General features: G+C 40.0%; 4 protein-coding genes across 7 annotated transcripts; 2 read left to right on the top strand and 2 right to left on the bottom strand.

Annotated features, from left to right (window-relative positions):
* admp (anti-dorsalizing morphogenic protein) lies at positions 1 to 1,757 on the top strand (the record flags this gene model as incomplete). The annotated part of the gene is made up of 5 exons (XM_079173357.1): positions 1 to 295; positions 386 to 522; positions 634 to 756; positions 862 to 1,051; positions 1,330 to 1,757. 5 exons carry the CDS (start codon positions 1 to 3, stop codon positions 1,755 to 1,757), a joined length of 1,173 nt encoding a protein of 390 aa, XP_079029483.1.
* Positions 1,758 to 5,081: 3,324 nt separating this feature from the next.
* Positions 5,082 to 8,792, top strand: cib3 (calcium and integrin binding family member 3; the record flags this gene model as incomplete). Of its 2 annotated transcripts, XM_079172565.1 has the most annotated exons (6): positions 5,082 to 5,132; positions 6,001 to 6,035; positions 6,387 to 6,498; positions 6,939 to 7,086; positions 8,425 to 8,620; positions 8,771 to 8,792. In XM_079172565.1, the coding sequence occupies 6 exons, from the start codon at positions 5,082 to 5,084 to the stop codon at positions 8,790 to 8,792; spliced, it is 564 nt and encodes a 187-aa protein (XP_079028691.1). The 2 variants fall into 2 exon arrangements, with proteins under 2 accessions (XP_079028691.1, XP_079028692.1); XM_079172566.1 differs by lacking the exons at positions 6,001 to 6,035; positions 6,387 to 6,498.
* A 628-nt stretch (positions 8,793 to 9,420) lies between these two features.
* Positions 9,421 to 14,632, bottom strand: LOC306705761 (ras-related protein Rab-8A-like). The gene is made up of 8 exons (XM_079172596.1): positions 14,467 to 14,632; positions 13,780 to 13,840; positions 13,188 to 13,248; positions 13,014 to 13,091; positions 12,815 to 12,901; positions 12,617 to 12,682; positions 12,483 to 12,533; positions 9,421 to 12,227 (listed from the first exon to the last, which is right to left on the bottom strand). Exons 1-8 carry the CDS (start codon positions 14,588 to 14,590, stop codon positions 12,138 to 12,140), a joined length of 618 nt encoding a protein of 205 aa, XP_079028722.1. The 5' UTR covers positions 14,591 to 14,632; the 3' UTR covers positions 9,421 to 12,137.
* Positions 14,633 to 15,549: 917 nt separating this feature from the next.
* On the bottom strand, positions 15,550 to 24,734 carry LOC306706238 (tropomyosin alpha-4 chain-like). Of its 3 annotated transcripts, none has more exons than XM_079173227.1 (9): positions 24,452 to 24,721; positions 22,005 to 22,130; positions 18,200 to 18,333; positions 17,536 to 17,653; positions 17,374 to 17,444; positions 17,178 to 17,253; positions 16,724 to 16,786; positions 16,575 to 16,644; positions 15,550 to 15,895 (listed from the first exon to the last, which is right to left on the bottom strand). In XM_079173227.1, the coding sequence occupies exons 1-9, from the start codon at positions 24,563 to 24,565 to the stop codon at positions 15,813 to 15,815; spliced, it is 855 nt and encodes a 284-aa protein (XP_079029353.1). In that variant the 5' UTR covers positions 24,566 to 24,721; the 3' UTR covers positions 15,550 to 15,812. The 3 variants fall into 3 exon arrangements, with proteins under 3 accessions (XP_079029353.1, XP_079029354.1, XP_079029355.1); XM_079173229.1 differs by lacking the exon at positions 15,550 to 15,895 and adding an exon at positions 15,948 to 16,371 and having other exon boundaries at positions 24,452 to 24,734; XM_079173228.1 differs by lacking the exons at positions 22,005 to 22,130; positions 24,452 to 24,721 and adding an exon at positions 19,499 to 19,795.
* Between the last annotated feature and the right edge of the window lie 1,435 nt (positions 24,735 to 26,169).

Below are 26,169 nucleotides of genomic sequence, written 5' to 3'. Positions count from 1 at the left end.
ATGATGCTGTTTATTATCAGCTTCGCCGCTTTAGCGTGCACCGCCGCTGCACGGCCTTCACTTAGCTATCTGGAGAATCATTTCAGCGCCGAGACTGAGTCAGGGGAAGTACGCTCAGCTGCCATCAAGAGACTTTTGGAGGTTTTTGGGATGGAGGACCCCCCTGCTATCCATGGACACAAGCAAGCCCCTCAGTACATGCTTGACCTGTACAACACGGTTGCTGATGTGGACGGTGTGACCAAAGACCCGTATCTTCTGGAGGGGAATACTGTGCGCAGTTTCTTTGACAAATGTAAGATTTTGATTACTGCTACTGGTTACTGTAGACAGTGGAGTATTATCACCTTTGTTCTGGTCTCTAATGACATCATTTCCATTGCAGTGCACAGTGAACAGGTGGAGTTTAGGTTCAATTTGTCCACGGTTGCTAGAACTGAGAAGGTTCTCACTGCAGAGCTCCATCTCTTCAAGCTGAGACCTCAGTCAACACAGACATTCAATAGACACCATTTCTGCCAGGTACGTACCATTACATACCATTATGGTTACAATTCAATGAAGGAAGTATCTCTCTGTTGGACATTACTGTAACCCCCCCCCCCCCCCCCCCATCTCTTCTGTCTCATTCAGGTCAGTGTTTATCAGCTGCTTGACACCAGCAGAAATAACATCACACAGGGCAGGAAGCTGCTTTCTTCTCGACTCATCCCAGTCCACTCTACTGGTTGGGAAGTGTTCACCATCACACAAGCAGTGAGTATTCACTTCTTTTTAGGGCTTGCACTACGTGCATTCTGAACATAACTTCCTGAATTATGTGTTTTTTTATTGACTAATAATGTGAACTTCTTCATGAAGGTGCGCTACTGGATGGTAGATGAAGGCAGTAACCTGGGGCTCCACGTGGTGGTTCGGACCCTGGGAGGAAGCATGATGGATATGAAACTGATCCGCTTTGCTTCAGGACGCACCCACCACCAGAGTAAACAGCCCATGCTGGTCCTCTTCACCGACGATGGCCGCCGCTCGACTACTCTTGAAAGCATAGGTGAGATTTACGTCTCTATTTCTCTCAAACAAATCTTTTTCACATTAAAATTTGCACATTTCTTACCATACACCAGACACATTTCTTCAGGAAAATTTGATTTCCAATGCTAATTGGCTATCAATACAATACTTTCCTCAGTCGGTGTCTGACATACATATATACATCTGAATAAGAGCAATGTGGGAAGGAAGAAACATTTTTAGAGGCCCCAATTCATAAGAACCTACTGTATAAAATACTGTGTTTTCTAACAAAAGACTCTTTTTGCTCACCAGACCCAAATGACACCACAGCCACAGACACTTCCAGCCTGCCCCAAACCCCAATGTCAGGTCCATCCTCCCGCACCGCCCGCTCCCTGGACTACAGCGAGGAGGAAGGTGCTTTGCCCTGCCAGCGCCAGCCCCTCTACGTCGACTTCGAGGAGATCGGCTGGTCGGGCTGGATCGTGTCTCCCCGGGGCTACAACGCTTACCACTGCAAAGGCTCCTGCCCCTTCCCTCTGGGTCAGAACATGAGGCCGACCAACCACGCCACCGTCCAGTCCATCATCAATGCTCTGAAGCTGATCAACGGCATTGAGACGCCGTGCTGCGTGCCCGACAAGCTCTTCTCCATCAACTTGCTCTACTTCGACGATGATGAGAATGTGGTGCTGAAACAGTATAATGACATGGTGGCTGGAAGCTGTGGCTGCCACTGACATCAACTAGTCTCTGGTGTCGGGCTGCACAGATATTCATTAAAAATACAATGTAAATTAAGGTTTTTGTGCATAAATAGCCAGCTGCCCTTTAAATTAGTAATGTGCCATATGTGGCGTTGTAATATATGTAAATATCTATAAATTATAATATATGGCAGTGATGGAAGTGATATCATGTAAAAGATGTGAATATTTTATTTTTTTCTGTTGTGGAGTCAAAATAAATGGTGTACCAAAAAAAAAGATTATAGAATAAATGTATTTGCTAAATATTATTCTTTCAAAAGTGTGAGATTATTTCAAGGTCTACTGAAGTGTTATTGATTATGACAGAACAACTACACAGTTAGCTATCAAAATGGCCAACATTTGGTCAAAGAAAAGGAAAGCTTTACAATACTTGCTGGAACAATTTCGCCCAATCTCTGCAGTATTTACACGCACAAAAATGGTCAGTCAGAAGAATGCTTGCAATGTTCTCAATTGACTAAAGTTTTCTGCCTACAACAATTTGATTAAGTAGAAAGGTCACAAATGCACGTGTGAATTCCCCCCAAAAGACTAAACTAACTAAACTAAATAATCAGATTTATCCCAGAGGTCTTGCTATGTTTAAATATGACAATTTTGCACAAAATATTGCACAATTTTAGAGAGCATTTCTGATTGAAATTTTCACAAAAAAAACTTGCGATCTTGTTCAGACCACACACGTAAAAGTACAGTGAGACATTGTCACAGCAGTTAATTAGGTCAGATTATACTAATTTTTGGGACTATTGTTGACTCTGATATTGTTTTTATTTTCATAAAATGGACAGATTTATTTGAACAAAAAATATATATGTTGTATTTCCAAAATGTTCCTGAAATTGATTGGATACAGGAAGTTCTGTTGTGAGTGTGACTTGACCACAACCACACACATGTTGAGGAAGTCAAAACGTGACGGCTTCAGATCTCACCTTGCTAAAACAAGCAGCCACCAGATTTGAGGGAAACATATTTCTGCAATATGGTTAGCTTAGAATGAATTTTTACATTTGATTAAGTAGATTGATCCTTTTTGATGCGCATGCACCTGATCAGATCCAGAAAGGCATCCACAGTCTGCACGGCCTTCACTTTACCACCAGAGGACGCTGATGCACCTACAGGTGATTTCCCTGACTGGATGAGAACAACAAGCTCGATGCCGGTGAAAACAGCCATAGTGGTTGTTATTATGTAATAGCTAATAGCCTGGAGCCCCGTTTTACTAGAAGTCTTCCACGTCACAGATGACACACCTGAAATGAAAATAAGGTGTAGCATATGAATATAAATACCACAACAAAATATGTTTGACATGTACTATATGTACAGTATATAAAGTATATTTAGTATATTTGCATCATGCAAATTCTTAACATTTTCACATGGAAAACTTACCCTTACTTCGGCATATATGAACATAATTTAACACGGTTTCATGTGCAATTCATCGAAGCTCAGCAATAAATCCCAAACATGTGAATCTTATAAAGTTGAGTTATAGGCTGTAGCTATTGGTGCTGTTGCTGTTTTGGATTACATTGTATTGAGGATGTTTCTAACATTCTGTACTCTGTACAAATGAGGTGGGAAAAGGCGAAGAATGCTGTTAAACTGAGCATCTGCTAGTGACTAACATCACTGGATTTACAAGGTTGGCAGACTGATAATGTAGAAGGACATGGAGGGTAATATCCTTGTGCAGGACACACTATAATACACATACATAGCCACCCAATTAGGCCATTTGACTGTAACATCCAGGGATCTAACCTGTAATCAGACTAGAGATGATGAGAGGAAGCACCGGCAACTGTAGCATCCGTAACAACAGCTCTCCAGGAAAGTATTAAGTAGTGAAGTATTTTATATTTCTGGCTGTCAGGTTACAGGATTGCAGAGCAAAGCCCAGGCCAATCCCTCAGAGAAATGTAAACAAACTGGTGTCAGTTCATTTTCTATGTTAAATTAGGTTCCACTCCTTCCCCTGGGCCATCTGAGTTATCCAATGGTTTGTCTTTCAATCCACATGAAACACTAACCAGGGTTACACTATTCGCTTAAATGTTCGACTCGTCAGTGTGGATCTATGCAAATCAATGACACTTCAGGACATACAGCATCCTTGTAAAATAATCTTTCTGGAATACAGTCAGTGAGCAAATTTACAGAGAGTCGAAGCTCTACCGCATCAGTGAGATGTGATCGGTTTAGTAAAGTAGCGTATCACATAAAGCAGTGGTGGATTTAAGAAATGTAAGACCTTTTGAATGCCTCATACATTTCAATTAAATATCAGTTTCATGATCATCTACTCAAAATTATAATAGCAAACCAGTGGGGACAATATGGCCTGCAATTATTTATTATCATATCCTATTTTGAGTACTTCCCAGCAGTACATAAGAATAATTCCTAATGATATAATTAATATAATTAACTGTCCCAAAATGCCTCTCCACAAATGACCTCTGGATAAGCAGCAGAAACATGGATAGCTGTATTAACCAGGGAATTGTTATTTATGTATTTATTTAGTGTTGATTTTGGTCCCTGGTCTAACTCTGTAAATGTATTGTTTTTAATTTCTCTGTACAGCATCTTGAACCGACCACCGAGTATGAAACATGCTTTATAAATAGAACTGCCTTGCTTTGCATACAAGCACAACAGAGTGAGGTGATGGTGGAATACATGCAATAGTCATGTAGTGCATGTTCTGCTATTTAAAAATATAAACGCAGGATAAAAAAGAAAAGTTTGATTTTGGTGCCTCAAGTCACACTAAATGAAATCATTTTTTAAATTTAGTTTTAGGTCAGATATGTAATAACTGACCTTAAACTGAAAGGGAAAATGCTTTCAATATTTGGATAAATATTCAATAACGGAGTTCTTAGCTGAAATAAAACTTGTCTCCCATCAAAAAGTCTATTTGCCCACTACAACACTCCAAAACCCTGTCTCTAAAGAGTGTAACCTGAGCTGTGACCGAGGCGTTGGCCATAGAGTGGCACTAAAGGGGGGTTGATACCACTTGGCATGATGCTGGACGACAGCCCCTATTCATTGTCAAAGGGTCTGCTATTCACAAAGGAGAAAACGATGAAATGCTGCCATTATAATGGGGACCAAAGGGCCCGGTGGCAGCCCGACACCTGATCTCCTCTTTGGCTCTGGCTTCCTTTTGTCCCAGTATTTCATATCTGACATATCCACACACCCTAAAAAAAGCACTTGATGCTGGAGCAGCGATGGACCTGAGGCTTGGTGTTTGCGGGCTCAGACATGGGGAATAAGCAGACCATCTTTACAGCAGAGCAGCTAGATGCCTATCAGGTTGGTGTCAATCCTGTTTCTTTGTGAATGAGACGATTAGCCGTAAATGGTGCTTCTCTTATCAACACGAGCTACCGGCATCTGTAAACAACGTTAATACACTCGTCAGACTTCACGACACAACCTCCAACCCAGCTGTTGAGAAAAGTCTGTCTTCCGACATTTTACAATCAACACTTAGTTAATGATAGGATGCATATAATTCATTATTTCTAATCAAGTGTTAAAGAGTTGTTTGTATAACAGATATGTTTGCATATAAAACCATTGGTGGAATTTAACGAAGCACATTTACTCTACTTAATTACCTTACTGGAGTTTGTATTTAAGTATTATTTTGAGGCCCTTGTACTAGTATTGTAAGTATTTGCATTAGAGGCTACTTTGTACCTCTACATTTTATAGAAATGTTTATAGGAATTTGCTTTTTTACCTCACTACATTCATTTCATAGCTATACAGTAGTTATTACTACCACTACTACTACTACTACTACTAATAATAATAATATGATCATGCACAAAAAAAACAGACAAATATGTGATGCATTATTATAGACGAAACTACTCAAAACTAGGTAGCTATCTAAATGCGTACATGTTAATGCAGCAACTATACATTCTACATAACAAGTACTTTTGATACTTTAAGTACTTTAAGTGTTATCAATATTTCTTGAGTAACATTTTGAATGCATGACTTTTATTTGATCTGAAGTATTTTTATAGTTTGGTATTACTACTATTACTTATGTAAATATCTTCTTCCAACTTATATCCACCAAGTGATTTAGAACACTTGAACAGCTGCGTCCTGCTGGTCTTTGCAATAACTTGACTTTCCCGCCCTAATCTGATTGTATTCGCAGGACTGTACATATTTTACAAGAAAAGAAATTCTCAGGTGAGCAAATTATTTCACGGATATCAGAATGTTTTACATCTTATTATATCGGAGTCATTGCTGGTGTGACACATATGACACAGCTGAATTTACTACTCTGTAACTTTAAACTACAGTATCAGGACGCCTGTCCTACTGTGGGGCAGGCTAGCATTGAGATCACATGGTATTTCAAATCATGCTTTCAGAACTTTACAGCACTGAAATTAGTTTCAGTGTGGACCGCAATATAGAGAAATAGACAGCATGGGAGTCTTTATCTAAAGTTTTCTTAATGACGCTCTAAAATACTACATAATATAGAAGATATTTCTTAGTATAATAATAATAAATTTTTTAAACCTTCCCTAGACTGTTCGACCGCTATCGGGATCTGGCACCGCAGCTCGTTCCCCTTGACTACACCAGCCAGCCAGATGTGAAGTTACCATATGAGCTGATTGGCTGCATGCCAGAGCTGAAGGTAGACCCACTGGTCCACGCACACCCTGCAGACCCGCTCTCTCCCTGTGTTCCCAATCCATAATTAATAGCCAACTAATCGACAGAATTCTTTGAAACATTATATGTCACCCGACTCCTTTAAACTTGAAGGATGCTGGTGAGTCCCTCAGGGCACACTTGTTGGAAATGGATAAATTATATGCCTCTTTACACAATGACAGCAAGGTAAACAGGTGTGTTAACACGCTGATCTCTGATAAGTCCTGAGAAACTTTCCCCTCACGGTCATTCATTAATCAAAATGTTAAGAGCTTACTTGAATTCTCATTAGAAAGACAAACGAGACAAAAATCAAACGAGAACATGCGATATGAGTTGAACAAAAACACACAATCGTGAGCACCAGTTCATAGTTATGTAGGATTGACTGCTAGAAGGACTTGTGTCCCCTCTGTTCAGGACAACCCGTTTCGTCAGAGGATCGCTGAGGTTTTCTCTGAGGACGGAGAAGGAAACATGACACTGGACGACTTCTTGGACATGTTTTCGGTTCTGAGTGAGATGGCGCCGCGCGACATCAAGGCCTACTACGCTTTCAAAATTTATGGTAAACTATATGAGGAAGTGGTACAATTACAATTTACAAAAATCATATCAAGAAGTTCCAGTTCTCATAATTTCAGTTGGGATCGGCTTCATTTCCTTGTTGTTTGGGGTCCCACAGATCACAATGTTGTTTTGTAAAAATTAAAATAACTGAAATTAACCTTTTTTTTTTTTTCTTTAAATACCACCTTACTTTTCTTCTGATCATTTAAAACCCAATACGTAGAAAAGCATTGACGTGGAAACTCTTCCCTTTGCCACAAACAATTTTGGTGGCCCTAGTGAAATTTCCTGTGACCCAGTCTTTGCATATTATTGTTTTATATGAATATATATATATATATGAAACTGAAATAATGCACCTTTAAGGAATCATGTTTATACATAATTATAATAAAATTAAGAAAGACATTAGGTATCATGGTGATAAAACAAGTAAAGTCGTTTTTTTGCTGTCAAAGACGGCCCGGAGTCCCATAAAGGGTAACATTAAGCACCCTGATACCAAAATAGTTTTGTGCAACAAATTAATTAAATCGCTTGTATAAATTTTAACTATGAAGCAGGTTCAATAACAGTAGCTAAAACATGGATATCTTTTGAATTTTAATATGCTACAAGCATATGAAAAGGGATCATGGTGAAAGGTTTTGGAGCTGTAAGCATGATGGACGGTGCATGGAATGTCATAAATGATTAACCAGCCCGTCATAGAGGCGGAGAGCTCGTCAAAGGACAGTTTGTCCTCAGCACTAGAGTCCCCCCTAATTAACAAACGCTGACGGATGAAGAAGTTACGTACACATCGTCGCCATGGTCATGGGTCAAGGAAACCTTTCATTCATTATTCAAACCAAAAGAGGGTGAAAAGAAAACAAGAAAGTTGACATACTGTAAAAGCATAGTCACATCGGCTCAGATACCTATTATAAGGACTGGATGTGTTGGGTGAATATTTAAGGCTAAACATATATATTCAGTCAGTATGGATCAAGATATTCCTTTAACATGATACTAACATTGCAGTTTCTACCTTGACAATAAAACTATGGAAGTTTATGCTTTTTTTTTATTTGGAGAGAAAAGTAAAATTTCAATACACTGAATAGTGTCACAAAATATCAGCTGCATCTGTATGTAACCCTAATTATTGATTAATCTGTTTATTAAATTGTTTGGTCTACATAATGTCAGAAATGTGTTTTGTCTAACCAAATTAGTCCAAAACCCCAAGATATTTAGTTAAATATTATAGAGTACAAAGACAATAATCAAAATTGTTGCTCAACTAATGATCGAGCAAATATTTCATATCTCCTTCGTTTCCATTTTCCGGAAGATTTCAACAATGACGACTACATCTGCAAGTCAGACCTGGAGAAGACGCTGAACAAACTGACTCGCAACGAGCTGACGGAGGACGAGGTGAGGATGGTGTGTGAGAAGGTAATAGATGAGGCCGACCTGGACAACGACGGACGTCTGTCACTGGAGGACTTCCAGCACATGATTGTTCGAGCTCCAGACTTCCTCAGGTAGGCCAACGGTAACCATTACCAGCAATGCAGAAAGATACATCTTGTGTGTACCAATCATTGTCATCTAATGTGCATTTAGCTACTTACATCTGTTTTTAACAGGGACTTCTAATGAGGAAATCAATCTATTCTTATTTCTGTTCACAGCACCTTCCACATAAGGATCTAAAGAAATGAAGCAACCACGTGCATTTCTTAGTTTGAATATCACCGAAGGACGGACTTATAATACGGCAGAATGTCTGGAAAGTGGGGGAATCATGACACCACCCAAAAATCAACCATCTCATCTCGTCAATAACTACATTGTTTTCCTTCTTTGGAAAGATAAACATTCTGATCTTCATCAGAGATAATCTGACTTTGACATTTAGTATCCAGAGTAAATACTTAAGAGAATTGTCTCGTCTTTACCGGGGGCATTGCTGTAAACACGTTGGATTTGTATGAACATAGTGAGCCCACGTCCGATTTGTCCTTTTATTATCATAGCTGCAGAAATAACACCGGTCATGGAGTGACTGCAGCGGGTCCATCATCACGAGGAGGCAGCAACCAACCAATCAAGACAAGGCTCATTAGTTATGACCATCGACAGTAGATTTGCATTTTGTATCAGAGGGGGTTCAGTTACAGCAGAGTATAAAAGCAGAATATTCCAGTGGGTCATAGCGGGCTAATAAAAGGAGAGCCATTTGTCATTAAAGCAGTCAAGCTCCATTGTGGCAGCATGGGGTCAACTGACAGTGTAGGTTCCTCTGACAGCCAGCCAATAAAGACAGTGGATAGAGGTGAAGCAACTTTTATAATCGTATTTTATTAAATCAAAAGTACACATATCTACAAATTGTAGATACATTTTCATATGGGTTTAGAAAGTACAGTACAATTTAAGTAGATGTCTTTTTTTTTTTTTCAATGTGATATTTACAATGTATTTTTCAAAATGTATTTTATTTTTCTCCCCGTGTACTTCACAATCGATGGAATGAAAATATGGCTGTAAAAAGGGATGTACAGTATATTATTAAAGGATAGGATTTCAAAAAAAACAAAATCAAAGTATCATATCAGCTGAAAGTGATGCCGTTTGAGTCCCACAAAAGGTCTGCGCTCTATGTTTAGGACTTAAAGCTACAGGATCACTTGAAGGAGACACCAGCACTCTCTCCACTGTCTCTTCCTACTCAACCTTCCGTCATGATCAATTCCGCTGGCATTGTGGAAGCAATGCCATTTCTACAGAGTCCCGTGTTTGACTCAGTGAACGACACAAACAAAACAAAAAGCCCGTCCATTCAACTGTATAGGTCTACAAGTATGGCTAAAAGGTACATCACACAAACACGCACAGGTCCAAGATTCACAATGCATAGCTCGCCTATGACAGAACGGAGTATTAGCGGTTAAGACAAATGGCCATGGTAGTCACGAGGTCCCGAATTATTTGATATTGTAAAAAAAAATAAAAGGAAAGTGCAGGCAAGCAAAAGCAAATCCTCCCTCGATATTGTGCATATAGGAGTTTGATTTTCAGAATAGCAACAAATGTAGGAAGGATTCACGAGGAACAGATTGAGACTCAACATCAATGTTAAATAGTGGGTGCATGTTTGGATCGCTGTAGCTCAAGCTGTTAATAAAATACTGATGCAAATTCAGATGGCCACCTATAGTGCACACTGTGCCTCTGGTGCCACCTAGCTGTCAAACTAAAGAGCCACAGTCAAACAACAGACACGTGACAAAGTGTTCGATAATACCAACGGGGCCATCTTCCAGCGTCAGACGAGCCAGCGTTCATGTAATAAGTCAAGAAAACATCACCGTTAAACTAGCACGTTGCAGGGCAGTAGCATGGAAACAAAGGCTCGCTAATTCTTCTTTCTTTTATAAATATATATTAGTATGTTAGGGCAATGTTTTTCAGTGAACTAATACCAGGACAGTGGATCACCAATAGTGAAATAGCCAAAGAGATGAAGTCATTTATAAGTAGGTGTAATAGAAAAAAAAAAAAGAAAAAAGAAAAAGAGTAGAAATTAGGCCCATTATATGAGATTCAAAACGTTTTTTTTTTTTAACTAAGTAATTGTATTGTTGTATTTCAAAACTATCACTTGGCACAGACTACATACAAAACACGAGTTACTGGTAAAGTGCAAGGAGAGCTGCATGGATAGCAGGAGGAGAAGGGGCTTACAGTGAGAAACTTCTAGTGATTTGAATTGCTGATGAAATAACCGGAGACATCATTTAGCTTGACTGTGAATCAGAGCTGCAACAAAACCGTCAAGTCAAATTAAAGGAAACACTTTAAATTACTTTGATAAGCTATTTAAGTCAATTTTCAAACAAAAACACTAAACATTCGCTCGGTCCTGCTACTCAAATGTGAGGATTTGCTTCTCGTCTTTGTTTTATGCGATAGTAAACTGAATGTTTGGGGGATTCGGACTGAAAACAAAATGACACATTTTAAGACGTCACATTGAGCTTTAGGAAACTTTAACAACTTTTTACCATTTTCTGATGCTGTATAAGAACATATAAGAATAATTAAATGCAGCCCAATCAAATTACACAATTACAAAATGTTGGATTATATATATTGTACTGTGTGCACATCCTAATAGTTTCCAAATTGTGTACTTACATGTGGGTCACACTGCAGTGTTTGCACACAGTGTACAATACTTTCCAGCAGGTAACTACACCAGAGAAAGCCTAAGCAGGAGAACGTCACCTCACCAACGTTCTGAATTGGATTTTTAGGTTTTGTGCCTTCCAGCACCTGAAAGCTTTAGCAGAAAGGGTCAAATGAGTTGGAGGCACTGTGTTATGATCAGGACAAGATGAAACAGACATTTTAAGTCACATCGAATGATTGTCAAGGACTACTTGCAAACCAATGAGCAGAACTCAAATGGAAAACCTTTCAATTCAATTCCTCTCTGGTCCTTGACTGCCTGATGAGTGATATGATTCACAACTCCTAAAATGAAAGCATGTGCAACTCTGTTTCACTAGCGTCCAAGCCTATCAGTCTCTGGTTGACATTTACCACTTAAAAATGGAAAGGGCACTAATAAAAATAGATCTCAATCTCACATTTGTATTCGCATCACCAAAACCTTGCCATTAATTTAATGATTTCTCATCCCCGGCTGTGCTACCGGCTGTGTGACATATGAGTGTGTAGAACAAAGAGACTAACACCAGAAGTAAGAGCCTGTCTCTTGTGTGATGAAGAACATCTGGACAATGCTCCTGGTGGAGTCCTCTACCAGTAAAGCACTCTGACACGTGAAGACAACAGATCTCCTTAAAATGGAAGAGATGCACCAGTGGAAGTTTTCAGAAGAGGAAGAGAGGAGGGGGAAGTCCTTCGCTTACTGGGAATATAATGGCTCGTGTGGACTGGGAGGACAGACCGTGGATGGGAAGAAAGAAGGAAGTGCTAAGAGCAAAGCACAGTCCATTTATGTCCAGCCAGTACCGAAGACCTCGGTCCTCAGAGAAGGCTACAGCGGAAGAAGCTGCTCTTTTTCTGAGGCTCTGAGATCTTGACTCCGTGACTGCTGCCCTGCGCCGTGTTGCCCTCCTGCAAAATGACAAATGAACAGGTCAATGCTGACACGTAGAACTGCTGGCTCAGCAGCTGCTCTCATATAGTTCAGCATCGTCCTCTACAGGAATCCTCATGTACTTCTTAACAACCAGAGGCCCACTGCTATTGATAGTGAACGTTTTGTTTTACATAATAGAATATTGAAGGAGCTGCTGAAAAAATGAATTACTACATTTATCAATTTCTCACATTGCAAAGAACTAAGATGTATAATCAATGACTTCTTACCAATTTTGTGTCCATTTTTGATTTGATGTCTCTGGCAAGTGTCAAAAATGCCTGTAAACCAGAATAAATACACATGTTGTCACATTGATGACGTATGATCTCATATTATAACTCAAGGAAGAATGGCTGCTTACATTTTCAACATTGATGTTGGCCTTTGCACTGGTCTCCATGAACTTTATTCCATACTCCAATGCGAGCTGAAAGAAAAACCTTACATTTTACCAAGTCTGTTGACGTGTTTTACTATTTTATATAAATCTAAGTTTTCATTTATTATCAAATATAACCTAGTGACAATGTATTACTTTAACTTAAACCAAGCGTCTCACCTTCTCGCCCCTGTCTTTGGACACCTGCCGCTTGTCGATGTCACACTTGTTGCCGAGGACCATCTTCTCAACATCTGATGATGCATGCTGGATCAAGAGAAGAACAATTCAATAAAAACAACACTCTACATGGTGCCATTTGGATATTTGAAAAAGTAGCAAGCAAAAGCAAAGAGGGTCTATTTGAGCCATTAAATACCTCCTCTATGTTCCTAATCCAGTTCTTGATATTCTCAAAAGACTTCTCGTTGGTGATGTCGTAGACAAGCATGATGCCCTGTAAAGAACATCAAATGTGTTGACAATAACAGAGCTCATGAACTGTGGTTTCACAGTGGAGTGGATTTGTATGACAACACTTGGAGACACTCACCATTGCTCCTCTGTAGTAGGCTGTTGTGATTGTTCGGAAGCGTTCCTGACCGGCCGTATCCCTGAAAAACACCAGAATTGTGACATCTCATATATCAGAGAGATCAGGACAAAGATGAAACGCCTCTAAGACCAATATTGGGATATATCATTTGGAAAAGTTAAAAACAATATGTCACTGCTGTTAGGTATGCCAGCTATGTATTAAGAAGGTTGGTTTATGTTAAATGTACTTTTTCCAACACGCTAGTATTGCAGGAAGGTAACAGGCTTTGGTATATTAGCTAGGGGTCAATGTAGAGGTTGGTATTAGATTGATGATTTTTTCAAGGCTACAAAACCTGCGATTGTGTCACTGAAGAGAGAAACTGTTAATAAAGGGTGAAATCAATTATGCTTAAATTACAACAATGAACGTGTAGATTCAATCCTAAAACAATTGAACAGTCTTTACTTCCCATTTTGAGAGCGTAGGCAGCCTATTCTACATCTGTAAGGACACTTAGGTTAAGTGTGAGTCATCCTCTCTTTATTAGCCACACACTGCTAGCATGTCGTTCTGAGTTAAAGGAATTACATTTTAATAAACTTACCATATCTGTAGCTTTATCTTCTTGCCGTCAAGCTCTATTGTTCTAATCTTGAAATCAATGCCTGGAGGGAAAAAGAAGGATCGTGCACGTCAATCAAAACGTTAACTTGCTAGCTTACTGTAGCAACCTGTCAAACATTAGTCGACACTGCTGTGATACAAAAATGTCACTTGTGGACAAAGAAAAACGGCAACTCGGCTTCTTGTCATTGCATACGACAGTATTATGTGCATTTAAGAACAACAGAGCTGATTTCATGCTTAAATTAGCCAGTTACGACGGGTTACATGTCAGGCTTTCCGGTTTCATACCAGAATATAGACGGCACCTGATGGCTAACGCTAGCGCTAACAGTTACTTAGCTAACCGCAGATGTTACCGCTAGCTGGAAGGGGAGCCACCCGGCATGAATTTATAACACAACTCTAACGTTCGTACTCATACATTTGTCTTCTTGAAAACACACCGGTTACAGTATTTCCTCTTGTCATCTGGTATTAATGAGTTACTTATATGTGTGACATTTAAATGAAGTAAGGGCTCTTTTTTACAACAAAGAGAAACTAACGTTACTTCCACCCTTAACCCTAGCATTCCAGTAAGTAGACGGCGCCACTGAGACAGCTCTTTGGCGTGTTGTAAACAGACAGAAATACAGTTCCAACGTCACGTCACCAAAAAACGTACCTATAGTTGAGATAAACGTCGAGTTGAAGGCGTCTTCTGAAAACCTGAAGAGGACACAGGTCTTCCCGACACCAGAGTCGCCGATTAACAGTAATTTAAACAAATAGTCGTATGTCTTCGCCATACTTGATATTGTTGCGGAAATCCCGCCCGGCGGAACAGCGAACTGAATGTACAGAATGTAGACGACACGCCCCCTGCTGGCTGTTTGTATCTCACTTTACTAACTGCAGGCTCCATCAGTCAAGTGGCGTCGTCTACTTAAGTATACTTTCTAGGTACTTGTACTTATATAGAGTATTTTCATTTATGCTACTTCACTCTTGTGCTTACCAGTGACATCCTAAATGTTATTCTTTTTACTCCACTACACTTATTATGCAGCTATAGTGATCTATTATGCAGATTCATATTTTACTTGCAAAACACATTTTCAATTTTTAAAATATGATGCATTACAAGATAAGATTACAATGCTGCATACATGGTAATGCATACATAATATATTCATACAATGACATACAATAATACTCGGTAGCGGGCCATTTTAGATAAGTAACCTACTTCTACTTTTGATATTTTGTGTATTTTATTCATGATAATCCTGCTTGGTATTTACTTAAAATTGGGACTGCACTACTTTGTGATATTACATTTTAGAAGGCCGTCACTTATTTTGGCAAACAAATCTTAATACGAGGTCCATTTTAGTTTCTGTTTTCGGAGTTTTCAATCACATCGCATGGACCTTCTTCAGTCGATGAAGTTGCACAGTTGCCATGGAGAGAGTTTAGTTATTGTTTAGTACTTATTACTCCTTTATACCCTTTTGTGTGTGGCGCTTGTGTGAAACAATAATGTCAGAATCAGTGTCATTGTTGTTGTGGGACCTGCAGCTGAGCCATATCTCCAGTTTAGAATTTGACGAATCCTTTGTCTTAACAGAGCACAAAGAAAACACTGTGCATGTCAGCACATGTAAACTGAAGGGATAGGTAGTTTATGGCTCCGTGTTGAAATTTCCAGAAGGACACGCATGCAGAACCGTGCATACATAAACATAGTCGACACGACACATTAAACTCACTTCATCATCAGTTTTATTTGCGCTCAGAATTCGGTCTACAACGCAATTTCCAGCACCGAAACTGATAAGCATATGGACCCAAAACCATTTTAAAAAAAGGAAAAGAAACATAAAGAACCATAAATATATAAAAGGGGCACATGTGTTTTAACATCCAGGATTAAGAGTGAAAATGACAGAGAATGGATGGCATGTAGAAAATATCTTTTGCAAAACAAGTGTTTGCTTTTTTTATTTGCTTGATGTTCTTCTTGGCATTTTACAAGCTATTCAGCTCCTGCAGTGTTTGGTCCAGGACTTGATGCATTCCTACGTTTTGCTCTTTTTCTTTCGATAGGCTCTCTGCAATAAAAAGTAACAGCAGATATGAAATGCAATGGCTTCGTCGGTGAACAGATTATTGATCATATAAGAGCAATGGGTGATCCATTAATATATGGTTAGAGCAGAAATACCAAAAGAAACACACTTGTGTACAATACGTTAACCTACAAATTTGACCTTTTCGTAACGGCCAAACAATGTGTAAACTATTGCAGCTTCAGAGTGATGAAAAGCAGGCAGAACTCAAATGACAGAAGACAGAATAAAAGAGATAAATATCTTTATTGAGCTTTAGTTTAACGCAAAAGGAGCAAGGGGCAGTGAGAGCGAAGGGGGAGAAAAAGAAAAGACAAAGTGCTTCCAATCGGACGAGGGGAGACAAAGGGAAAGTAGAAACATCATGAGCAAGGTTTACAAGGTGTTCATATCATTGAGGGCATTATCCAGCTCCTCGCTGATAGCCTTGTATTTCAGCTTCTGAGTGTACAGTTCGTCTGCAGGTCAAAGGGCAGAGAGAGGGAGCAGGTGGAGGAGGTTCAGAGGAGAAGGCAGAATTGTGCAGACCAAGGAGGAAAAAGAGAAATCAAAGATTAAGAATAAGAAGATTAAGAACGTTAAAGTTTGGAGCAAAGGTTGAGTATAGAAACAGTGGATCACTGAAGGATTGAAAAGAAAAAAGGATTCAAATGAAGTGTACCTTCTAAGTCATCTATGGTCTTTTCCAGCTTAGCCACTGTCCTCTCTGCGAATTCAGCGCGGGTTTCCGCCTTTGAAGAGACAACACACATGTTAACCATCCCGACACGGCTTTCCTCAGAGAATATAGTATAGTTCGCATGAATTTACCTCCTTAAGTCTGTCACTCAGGACTTTAATCTCCTCCTCATATTTGTCTTCTTTCTCAGAGTACTATAGAGAGACAGAGATATAATAGGTGACGAAAATTATCTCACAGCCAAAACAATAAATATAGCAATCTTATCATAAGGGAACATTCTTCATTCTGCCTTTTTGTGCTCAATATCTATGTCGTAAACATCATCGATATATGTGTTACATGAAATTTGTCTCTTTTTTTCAGAATGTCAGATGAGAGTTTTACAGTCTTGAAGCTCATTGAGAACAGAGTATGGATACGTAGGCAGCTGAACTGAGTGGGTAACACTTCCTCAGCGTTATAAAATGTGAAGATACATCAAGATGCTCTGCTGAGTGGTCGCACTGAGCCACTCCGTTGATTGTGAATGTGTGAGGTTGTTTTAAAAAAGGTCAAACAGCTGGAGAGATTAACAACACTTACCTTATCAGACTGAGCCTCTAGCGACTTGAGGTTGTTGGTGACGTTCTTCAGCTCTTCTTCCAGGTCAGCACACTTGCTGTATGAATAGAGGAAACACATTTGCATTTTCTGAATAATGTCTGAAGTTGACCCGTCATCTGATAACAACTGAGTGACATCTGCAAGCATTCACATAACTTCTTCAATTTCTGCTTACAGTTCTGCAATTTCTGCCCTCTCCTCTGCTCTCTCCAGCTCCCCCTCGAGGATTACCAGTTTGCGGGCAACCTGATATCAAAAGAAGATGTTAAATCACAGTTAAGCAAAAACGCATCTGAAAACCGAAAGTCAGCTGAAATGTGATCTCAGTGCCCCGTACCTCCTCGTATTTGCGGTCCGCCTCCTCAGCGATGTGTTTCGCTTCCTTGAGTTGCATCTCCTGGATCTCCATCTTCTCCTCATCTTTCATTGCTCTGTTCTCGATCACCTTCATGCCTCTGAAGATCAGAAAAGACAGACGGCCTTTAGTTCAAACACAAATGGACGTCCTCTGACATGCGTTTGTGGTTTCGAGTATCAACATTATTCGGATGCTTGGAGTCTGTTCTGCACCGTATGCTGGCATGCAAATGAGCTCACTGGACATACTAAAGTGACAAAAAACAACAACAACTGATTTGACAGAAGAAGAAAAACCGAACAGGCTCTTGTCCTGTACTTTGTTTTTGTATCAGTGTATATTTTTATTTAAATTTATATTAGCTTCCTTATATTTTGCTCTAATTTGATATTTTTTCGATCTTTATCTGGTCTGTTTCTTGTGCATCTAACACCCAATTTTACTCTTGGGAGATCCTATTTCATTGTATCTTATATTTCCAGAACTAATAGCTCTGCCACTTCACTGCTCCAAAACATATGAAAACATGGGCAATTTTTGGGACCCTGAAAGCCATGAGATGATCATTTTCCAACCTTGCAGCTGATGGTGTGTCTAGAATGTGTGTTAATACATTATGACTGAGGTATGTGTGGATTCTCACCTTTCACTCTCATCTGCAGCCTTCTCAGCCTCCTCCAGTTTCTGCAGGGCTGTGGCCAGTCGCTCCTGAGCGCGGTCCAGCTCCTCCTCCACCAGCTGGATCCTGCGGTTCAAAGACGCCACATCGCCCTCCGCCTACAGCAACACACAGAGAAAGAGAGGTCAGAGGTCAGCCAGGAAACAAGCTGCTGCCACAAGAGGAAGGATACTGTTGAGGACAGCCAAAGCTGCACATTGGACACTAGTTATGTAGATTATATTGGTTTTGAGTGTATTGTCTTAATAGTACTGCAGTAACTGTTAGGTATAATCAGTTTATGTATGCTGTAATGCAGTCAAATGGTCTGAATATTATGAGCTGTATTTTGATGGTTATTTAATTATGCATATTTATTCTTTGGAACCAATCGCAATACTTTTTTTTTTCCCAATAAAATCAGATTTCTTCCATGTAAATCAGTTTCACTCACAACAACCATTGCTAGTTCTGGACTTTGCAGTTTGACCAGACTCTTTGAAAACTGCTGATGCAGATTTAACCCCTGTTGTATCCGAAGTGGCACAGCTGGTCTGACGGTTTGTAATGTTAACCCATTGATGTTTGAGGGGACAACAGATTGCTTCTTCTGGGCCCGTTTCCTGTGGGACTGATATCACAGATAACAGCCTCTGCTCTCTTCTTCCTGTGCAGAGGCTGAGGAGGTGGAGGAGGGATTATACTCAGCTCCTGATTTCAAATATGTGTCAAAAGCTATTCAGGTAAAAAGCTCATAAGGCGAGCAGAACAAAGATTACTGGAAACAAACCATTTAGGTGTTTTTTGTTTTTTTTACATCGTTTTTGTGAAAATTGCAGCTTTTAAAAACGTCATAAAACTGCCACACCTTAATATTAAAACAACCACGCTGGCGGTTGATGCAATAGGCTGCCGACGGCTCTCGTTGCAATTGTAGGTGTTTGAGAGGATCTAGGGCGGGTTTAAGTTAGATAACGACGTCGAACAAAAGTCTGAGAAGGAATGTCGCTACCATGATGCCCCAACTTCCCATAAACCTCAAACGACCACATCGACACATTACAAGATTAAATCGACACATTTACTATCGGGATACGCAGGAAACGTTCGGAATTCTCACAGGAGTGTTATGCGAGTATCGTTGTCGCTACCTGCGGTCCACCACTTGACAGTCTGCGTGTAAATGATTTACAATATACAGTAAACATGTTCAACTGGTATGAGAGCAGTACATGTAAAGTAAAGAAATGCGACTGAAGTTGGATAAATTATTAATTATCTCACTTTTTCATGCTGCTCCCGTTCAATGTCCAAATCCCTTTGTACTGCCAGTGCACGGTCTTCTGCCTCATCAACTTGTTGCTGGAGGGATTGGATTTTCTTCCTCACCACCTCCATAACGTCGATTACTTTGTTTTCTCAACAAACAAAAAGAAGGAGCCCAGATAATGTAGCGGTCTAGATCGACCTGCTGCGTCCTTAAAAGTTATTGATTTGCGTAAAAGTCGTAGGCTCCGATGGAAAACTTTTTAATCTCGGGCAGGAAGTCAGGGACGTGTAGGGTTGGGATGGGGAAAGAAAAAAAAAGGGGTTGGGAGTTTTCAGGAAATTTATGGCGAGATCATCCAATCCTGTGAGGAAGCCTGTCTCAGAATGACATCACAGGATTTAGGAGGGGAAGGCGCTGCTCGTTTCCTCCACAAAAGAGGTGTGTAAAGTCAGTGCGCGAGTCTTTCTATTGTGGACTTATATGGCAAATGTATACGGTGTTGCTGCTTAGGCTGACTCCGATTAGAAGGAGGGAGGGCACAGCGATCATGAGAGGAAGTTGCCTCATCTGATTCAGAGATATGAATCATATCCAACGTGAAGCACACGGATATGAGTGTGTGTGTGTGTGTGTGTGTGTGTGTGTGTGAGTGAGGGAGAAAAGATAAGACAAGTTCAAGCTTGAGTGGGTGGAAGAGAGAGACGCGAGTTGTAAAATTGTTGTTGAGTTGTAGAAATCAAAGGTTCAAAGATTTACTCCTGGAAGGGTGAGGAGGGCGGGTCAGTGGCGGGCCGGTTATAATGCTGCTCAACGGGGGTTGTTGACCTGCGGCAGCTTGGAATGTAAATGGGTTTGTTTGCAGACATGACCCGCAGTCATCGGGTTGGCGACACATTCCTTCAGCGCCCCCTTCGGTCACCTCCTCCCCTTCCTTACTTTGTAGTGCAAAACACGGATTTATTTTCTCTGTCTGTCCTTGTTTGACATGTATGTGTATTATGAGCAGCGTGAAATACATTAGGAGAAGAAGTAGTGGTGGACAGACATACAATAAGCAGACCAGCGGGCATTCGATGGGTCACCTGAGACAGAAATAATTAGCATTCTTGTAGTCTGACCTTTAACCCTGGGCTTACTGCTTTCACTAGTTTAAGATTCACTGTGAAGGCTACTTTTATTTCATGCTAATATTCAATTGTTTCAACTGAAACTTAAATTCATCATTCAACTATTTTGACAATGGATCAATCATTTTACTCATTTTTCAACCGAAATGCCAAACATTTGCTGGTTCCAGTTTCTCAGCTGTGAGAATTCTTTGCTTTTTAAATAAAATATATATTTTATGTAAAAGTGAACAGAATATTTTGGAGGTTTTGGACTGCTGATAAGACAAAATAAAATCGTATCGTTGCTCCTAGTTAATGCATCATCCTAAGAATGTGAAAAACTAGATGGTAAAAGAAGGTAATCGTCACGCATCACTGATAAAACCACATTCGAAAAGTATTTCCAGTGTTATATCAATAATATTGGACATTATTGCCCAAAAAACCATATTGTTTTTCTGAACCTTTTGCTTTAGAGCCAATATAACCAGATTTAATCAGATATCGTCTCGTTAAGGTAACTGAGATATTGTTGTTAAAGAAAGACCATGTTAATGCTCTTTGAAGGCAAATGATTATTCACCATTGTTGCTGATAAGGTTTGTACTGTAAGGGCCGGACAGAGCAGAGTGTCATATCTCTGCCCCCCCCCCCCCCCCAAAGAAAAGGCCAGAGCATTGATTTCATTAGACACTGCAGTATGGAGTTCTCTGTTTGCTTAAGCAGCATTCCTGGGATTCCTGGTCGGCTACAGGCCGACCAAGTTGTGTCTGTGCTTGAGAAAAGGCTCTTACAGACCTCACAAAGACACCCACAACTCAGTGATTCTCTATGTTCTCTATTCTCTATGAACACTATGTGGGGTAGAAGATAATTAGTAGCTTTGTGTAAATTGTTTCCAACATACATACTGTAGTACAAGGCAAACCTTTGGTGTGACTTGACTGTATTTTTTTCCCTTTGTTTTGTTGAAATCATAGAAGCCAAGGGACCTGAAGATTGTGCTCTTTGTTACAAATAAACAAATAACTTTTAAAGCAGTTTTTGATTATTATATGTTCTGAGCGTCACTCTGCTGCTAGTTTCATCACTCAGGAAACAACCAAACTATTAAGGCGAGTCCAGACATGGCCTTTTTTAGGGAGTGTAAGCAGTGGAGGCCACACTCAGACGGAGTGTATAAGGCACTTAATTCAATGGTTTTCTTAATACATTTTCATAGAAAAGAACATCTGTCTGCAAATTCTGAATGTGTCTCTTTTTATTGGTCTTTCTCCAATCCTGGAGTGATATTTAGTTTAGCCTGTCTGAAAGGGTGGTAATCAATATGTTATAACACTGAAACTCAGAAGTTGTGGCGTTCCACTGCAATGTGGTTAATGTGTTTCAGATGGCGTCGTGGTTAACTCACATCAGTGGCCTTCTTCTCCGACAGTTCCAGTTTCTCCTGAGCATCCTTCAAGGCCTCTGAGTACTTGTCAAGCTCATCCTCTGCTCCCTTCAGCTTCTTCTGCATAGCGAGCAGCTCATCCTCCAGCTGAAGGAAGGCAAACGTGACAGAGAGTCAGGAAGGATACAACAAAACCAAACCAAGTATGTCTGAATAAAACACTGCTTTGTACAATCCAGGGTTGCTTTGATGTAATGAATGGAAGGGAGTGCTCATTCGTTGACATTTTTAGATTAAAACCACTTAAGTAGAGCTTTTCAATCCCCAGAAGCATTATGATGTCAGGACATAACTAGTGCCAACCGCAGAAAGTTAGACTCAAAACAAGACTAAAGGTCTAAAGCAATGACAGTGACTCTGTGGTGCTCTAACAGCAATGCTTTGAGCTAAATGCTAATATCAGCATTCTAACATACTCACAAGGATGATGTTAACATGTTGATATCTAGCAGGTATAATGTTTACAATATGAACCATCTTTAATGTGTTAGCATGCTAACATTTGCTAATTAGCAGTAAACAACAAGTACGGTTTAGGCTGATGGGAATGTCAGTTTTCAAAGTATTTGGTCATAAACCAAAGTATTGAACAAATTGCCATTTTAGCCTGAAGATGGCCCTAGATGAAAAGTCAGAGGACCACCATTGTCATCAGTATTCATCCTCTGGGAACCATGAATGTCTGAACACGATTTAATTGCAATCCACCCTGATAGTTGTTTAAATATTGCATACCGGACCAACGTGTATCTATAATCTACAGAACCAGCTGTCAAACGTTTTCATCAGGGCTAATTCTTTGGGATAAAGTAGTTACAATGTAAACCGTCTGTGAAGTCTGTGGATTATCAGGAGTATGCATTGCTTCTGAAAAGACATATTGCTGCTGAATTGCTGCCGGAGACTGTTGTCTGTGATGTTTGTTAAGATTGAGCATTACTTTTGGCCTCAGATATTCGTGCCATCGTGCCAAGAATAGCAAAGAAAGCATTTCTTAGCACTGCTTGAATCAAAGCCATCAAAAAAAAAACTAAAGAACTCTGCATAGTCTTCTAGGATTTCATGCTGACTGTTCCTTGATGTGGAAGACATGATCGGGGTCCATCTGTGCAGTGCCATAGACAACTGTCACTCCTCGGGTGTGATCAGGGCATTAGAGACCAGAGAGAAGATTCTTTCCACTTGCTTCAATGTAGATCTAGTTTTGTCTGTGCCTTTCCAACTCCCTGCTCTCCAGCATTCCTCTCGTACCGCCGTGATGACGACCCCACGTCTCACTGGGCAATAAGTAGTTAGGTAGCCACAAATGTCATATTACATCTCCAGATTCTTGTGTCAAGTGGTACAAGTACACTATCATTAAGTTAGCCCTCGACATATCAAACTCTCTAAGGTTTTTGCACTGCAGCACCAAATATGGATGTGCAGGAATTTGTGAGGTTGCTGTTGATACATTGCAGATTTAATTTCCGATAAGAATGCTGGCTAATGAAGTACTCTCCTGCTTAAGAGTCAGAGCAACAGCTGCTATAGATGGGTTGTTTAAACTCCTGCAGCACCACTTCTGGTAGCTTCAAGTAATCCCTCTGGTTCACTGTGGATGCGGATAGCAGTCGTCACTCTGCCATTCTGTTTGTGTGTCCCTGTGGACATCCTCCACCTTCGTCTGCCCACCAAGAGGCAAGACTCAGGGGCTCAGTATCAGCTGCTCTCTGTAATTCAGCATTTGGTGCTTTGGGAAATACTTGACATTTTATGTTAAGCCCCTCTGCAGTCTGGACAAGTGGTTTGGTATTTATTCATGTATTTTTTCATCTAAGAGCAGACCATAAAAAACAACAATATTTTAAACTTATATGTGAATAGCAAATGAATCACATTGGGCTGTTTTCACAAAATAATCAAAAATAAAGCTGGTTTATCAGTGAATGAAAGAGACTCAAAATACTTGAAGGAAATCATTTAAATACACATGAACCTATTTCCAACTTTGTTACAATGAGGCTTATATATTCTTACCACTCTAGACGGAGCTGTATAATTAGAAATATAGTTTGAATCAATAACGTAATCATATTTTTTGATATTGATATATATCATGATAGGAAAAATGTACACAAAATTACATATATGATATTCAAGTTATTGAGTACAATCATAAAAAAGTTTAATTTTAATTACAGTTTGCTTAGATTAATCAATTTGGACAATTATAACCATATCGTTGCAGTAGCTCTCTATACTTGTATTTATTTCTTCAAGTACCCTGTGTGGGATCAATAAAGTTGATCTCATCTTGAAAGTCAATATATTATGATATCTGATTATTATCCAACTAACAACAATGAGTGTTAGTCAAGAGCACACATTGCTCTGTCAGTCAGTCACCTCCACCAGCCTTGTCTCACCAGCTTGCATTTATCCTCCGCCGCCTTCTTGTCGGACTCGGCCTGTTCTGCCCTGTCGATGGCGTTCTCCTTGTCCAACTTCAGCATCTGCATCTTCTTCTTGATGGCCTCCATGGTGACAGTTGGGTCTCAGTGTCTCGCGGGCTTCGGAGGTTTGTATTGCTTTAGGTGAAAAGCTGTTGCAGATGTTCAGAGGAAGACGCCTCACAAGAGCCCGCACAAGGTTGACGGGAAAGTGCAACTAGCAGATGCAGAGAGGAGGAGAGAGACAGAGGGAGCTCAGAGCGAGAGGGCAGAGAGGAGGATGCAAACTGAGAGTCGGCGGAGCTCTATGTGATTTAAACTTGACTGGAGGTTTGGAGACAGCCCCAGTCTCTAGTGACAGCCCTTTCCCACTGTTTACCCCTTGCGCCACTCCCCTGCGTTGGCTACTCCAGAACTGTGCCCCCCTCCCCTATTAACTTCACCTCTTGAAGGCTCTTTGGAGGAGCAACATGGTGTAAATCTCCTTATTTGGTTCATGGTCCTTTTGTTTTGAACAGGACAGAAGAGAAACAGCAGATAAGAAGAAGGAAACTGATCCAGAACTCAGTTATCAAAGGGACATTGTTCACATTAGTAACTGGAGTTTATTTTCCCCCTTTGGACTGCATATCTATATTCCTGGGCTCTTACTTAGGAATGTTCAAATTGATGTTAATACCAGAGTTGGTTAGAAAGGACATAGTTTTCATTCTACCGCTGCATGAAAAAAGGGCTTTTGGAAAATGATCCAGCCAAAGAAAATTTGGAGAAAGCTGTCTGCATGTGATCTATACCAGGCAGCTGGAACGTTCCAGTCGAGCTACACACATAAACCATAAGTCTACTGCAATTAAGATCCTCTCAATTACTATTGGTCTGAAAGACCTTTATTTAGGTCTGTCTTCTGTTTGTAAGGCACACAACATAAAAGGCATTGTTGACTGGTGGATACAACTCGTGTTACTCGAGATGGTTTCCAGGAATTACATTTTCTGCACCAATACGAGATATTTGGAAAGTGGGTCATGCATGGTGTTCCCTTCATTTATTTGAAGTTTAAAGTTGAATAAAATGGCAAGAAAATCAAATGTAAAAAGATGAAAACAATTTAAAGTAGATATTGATATTTTTGTAACTTCTGATTAATCTTGGTGCATATGGTGGTACATTTGAAATTGCTGTAGTGAGTGGGAGCTGTGTGTGTGTGTGTGTGTGTGTGTGTGTGTGTGCTGATGACATCAGCGCTAATGGACATGTCTGCTTGCTTTCAACTCCTCTGTGCCAGTTGCCCCAGCTAAAAATAAAGATTAGAAGGAAACTCAAAGAACAGTGAGGCATTTAAGTGACATCTTAAGATAAACTTGGACACATGCGTCTCATGTTTTTCATATTGCGTTGCCACCATTGCAGTCTGTATCCCCTTATTAGATGTCATTCCTTGTACAGAAGAGGGTTTTCTGAAGTTTTGAGGAGCATATTGCTGCAGTGATATCCACGTGACAAAAATTCTTCTTCGGTTTAAGCTACATAAACCATTTACAAACCCATCAATTATATAAAAAATGCTTTCATGCAATGATATTTTTCTTAGTTTGTCACTTTGGAGATTCGTGATGGTTTTCACAGGATGGTCATGACATAGCAGATGGGATCATTCGGTGTGAGGTCAGAGCCAGTTCTGCCTCATATATCAC

The sequence above is a fragment of the Pholis gunnellus genome, assembly GCF_910591455.1.
Source record: "Pholis gunnellus genome assembly, chromosome: 14".
Lineage (NCBI taxonomy): Eukaryota > Metazoa > Chordata > Actinopteri > Perciformes > Pholidae > Pholis > Pholis gunnellus.
Note: the sequence above shows the minus strand (reverse complement) of the source record. Positions and strands in the feature narration are given on the sequence as shown.